Source organism: Akebia trifoliata, chromosome 12 (assembly GCF_017979445.1).
Source record: "Akebia trifoliata isolate Shusen 1 chromosome 12, ASM1797944v1, whole genome shotgun sequence".
NCBI lineage: Eukaryota > Viridiplantae > Streptophyta > Magnoliopsida > Ranunculales > Lardizabalaceae > Akebia > Akebia trifoliata.
In genome coordinates this window covers 28213084-28215733 of record NC_141386.1, presented here as the reverse complement: position 1 = coordinate 28215733, position 2650 = coordinate 28213084, and the positions used below count along the sequence as shown (strand labels likewise).

General features: G+C 34.0%; 1 protein-coding gene across 1 annotated transcript; it reads right to left on the bottom strand.

The window, feature by feature from the left end:
• Positions 1 to 1503: 1503 nt before the first annotated feature.
• LOC147389286 (uncharacterized) lies at positions 1504 to 2067 on the bottom strand. The gene has a single exon (XM_086419759.1). It carries the CDS (start codon positions 2065 to 2067, stop codon positions 1504 to 1506), a length of 564 nt encoding a protein of 187 aa, XP_086275885.1.
• Between the last annotated feature and the right edge of the window lie 583 nt (positions 2068 to 2650).

The following is a 2650-nucleotide window of genomic DNA, read 5'->3' as shown; positions in this document are numbered from 1 at the left end:
TGCTTTAGACTTGAGAGAGGCATACGTGCATGTGAGATGTGATTATGCAAAAATTGAAAAAGGTTTCATCTCTTTAGAGGAGCTTATCAAAGACATTACTCATTAATGATGGAATTAATAATGATCTTTTAAGCATGATGTGATTAAACTTTAAACATATATAAAAAGAACTAGCAGTACTACTTTGAATCTAATGCCTGTTGTCTTACAAAACAATATATTAGCTTTTCTCCCTTTTGGTTTTTTCCTTGTTCAATTAAAAGAAAAAGAATAAGTGAAAGAGTCAAGAGGAGAAAAAGAACAAATAAATATGTACTTGAAATCTAAAAAGTACTATTATTAAAATCATTTTGTTAAGATTTTTTTTTTAAGAATGGAAGTTGAAACCTTTGTAGATTTAAATGAAAAATAAAGGCTTAAAGAAAATCTTTAATTCTTTTGCATTTTCCCAACGATTCATGGAAAATCCCATGAATTTCAATTTTTTCTTTCCTCCCTTACTTGATTTCTATTTTTTATACATTTAAAACTATTTAATAACGAATTTTTTTCCAAAACGTGATCAACTTTTGACAAAATTAATTTCGATTAATTCCCAAAACATGAACAATGAGATTGCAGGTTTTTCAAATGACAATCTCGCAGGTTCTCTACTTTGAAAAAAATAAAAATAAATGAGTGAGCTCGTCAGTATATAAACCAGCGAGATGATCACTTTGGAAAAAAGAAATATCAGCCAGATTGTCACTTGAAAAACCTGAGATCTCATTGTTCACGTTTTGGGAATTAAAATGAGCAAATCTGAAATTGGAATTTTGTCTTATGTAGCTCATGGAATGGTAATTTACCCTTTAATAAATACAAATCGATCGGTTTAACTGAAATGAACTCTAATCAAACTCATATCCAACCATTTGAGTAAAATTTCGGTTTGATTATTGATTGGGTTTTTAAAACTTTCTAATAATAGACCAAGCTAGACGGGGGGGACTAAAGTCCCCTCAATTAATGGAACATCAAATATGTTTTTGTATAAGACCATAAAGAATCACTCTTGTATTATTTCTCAAGGTAAGTTACTGATACAAATCTTTCACAGAGAATTAAACATGGGCTAGAAGCCACTAAAATAATTAAGATCAAAGTAGTATCTAATAAGAGAGAATTAAGAACACAACAGCATATATAAGTAAGAAAAATAATGTACGGTAGTGTTGGTACATAACTGCAAGACCATGCACCATGCATGCAGGGGCGGAGCCAGGATTTTGCTCATGTGGGGGCAATCAAGAGTAGAAAAGAAAAATTGTGGGGATAATTAAGAGTGAAAAAAATAGTTGTGGGGTCAATTAAGAGTGGAAATTTTTTTTGTGGGGGCAATAGTGATAAATTTCTTTATCGCTGCTCAAATCTGTCGCAATAGCACATTATTCCATGGAATTTGAAAACTCTTGTGGGGGCAAGTGCCCCCACTCTAAATCCGCCCCTGCATGCATGCAATATTTATGTTCCCCTCAAATTTAACATTTGCAGAAGCTTATGACGTTTTAGAACTACCAATGTCGGACGCATCATGAAGGGGAAGAATAATGAACAAAATAAGACGACCATTGTTTGTGTGTAGATTTTTCCTTTGGGTGTAATAGAGAGAACTGAAAAACCATAAGTGACCATCACTGAATATATTGCCATCACCACCTCTCCAGCAGAAGGTAAAAATCGAACCATCAGAAGAGTGATAGTGCAGATGGAGAACGAAAATGCTGAAGTGTTGAAAAAAACAAACACGACGTAATCGTTTGTTGGACTCGAAGCTAAAATCGATTTTCCAGCTATAGTATGATTCCCCTTGGTTTCTTGCCAAATACCACAGGGAGGGTTAACTCCAGCTTGGAAGGTAGCAGCAGCAATGAGCGTCACCACCACTAATAGGGCGTTCTTCACATCGTTTGGAGAATCTCTGCCTGGTAGAAACACAAGGTAATCATACCACTTCTCACCAGCTGGTTGAGGTTGAGTTTCGTTAGTCGTGCTGTCCATGATCATCACCTCAGCCCTCTCTCCCATGTGTCGAAGCCTTTAACTTTTGTTTTCTCAATTGCGTGCTAATTAGCTGGCTCATCCATCCATGCTATTTAATTATATAGAAGTATATGAGAAGGGACTTTAGACATCAAAATTTAAAGAGATCCTGCAACTCTCTAAATTATCTGAAAGTCTTTAAAATTAGATTTAGGCCTACACATCTTAATTATGACACATTGATTGAGATGGACCTCACGTAGTTTGAATTTGGATTTTTGTAGATAAATCCACAAAATAAAATTCTTCAAGAGACTTGGATTCCAATTAAAAAGAAGATCAAGCCTAAAGTCATTTTTTCGAAACTCAAGAAATCATTCTCAGTTGATAAAGCACGAAGCCTGGAGAGAAAAAAGTATATAGAAGATCAAACACAAACAAAGCTATTGTTAAAGCAACCTTCTCAGCTGATTGCGCGTGAAATTCAAAGAGAAGAAAGCTACACATATCATATTTATTTTTGTACTTAACTGTTAATTAGAGGAAAACACTAAGATTTGCATCTCCCTTTTCATCAAATCAATAAAATCATTTGCAATCTTATTTCATGAATCTCGAGGTAGATTTG

Excerpts from the sequence above, each read along its gene's own strand:
- LOC147389286 (XM_086419759.1), bottom strand. The coding sequence starts at position 2,067 with ATGGGAGAGAGGGCTGAGGTGATGATCATGGACAGCACGACTAACGAA.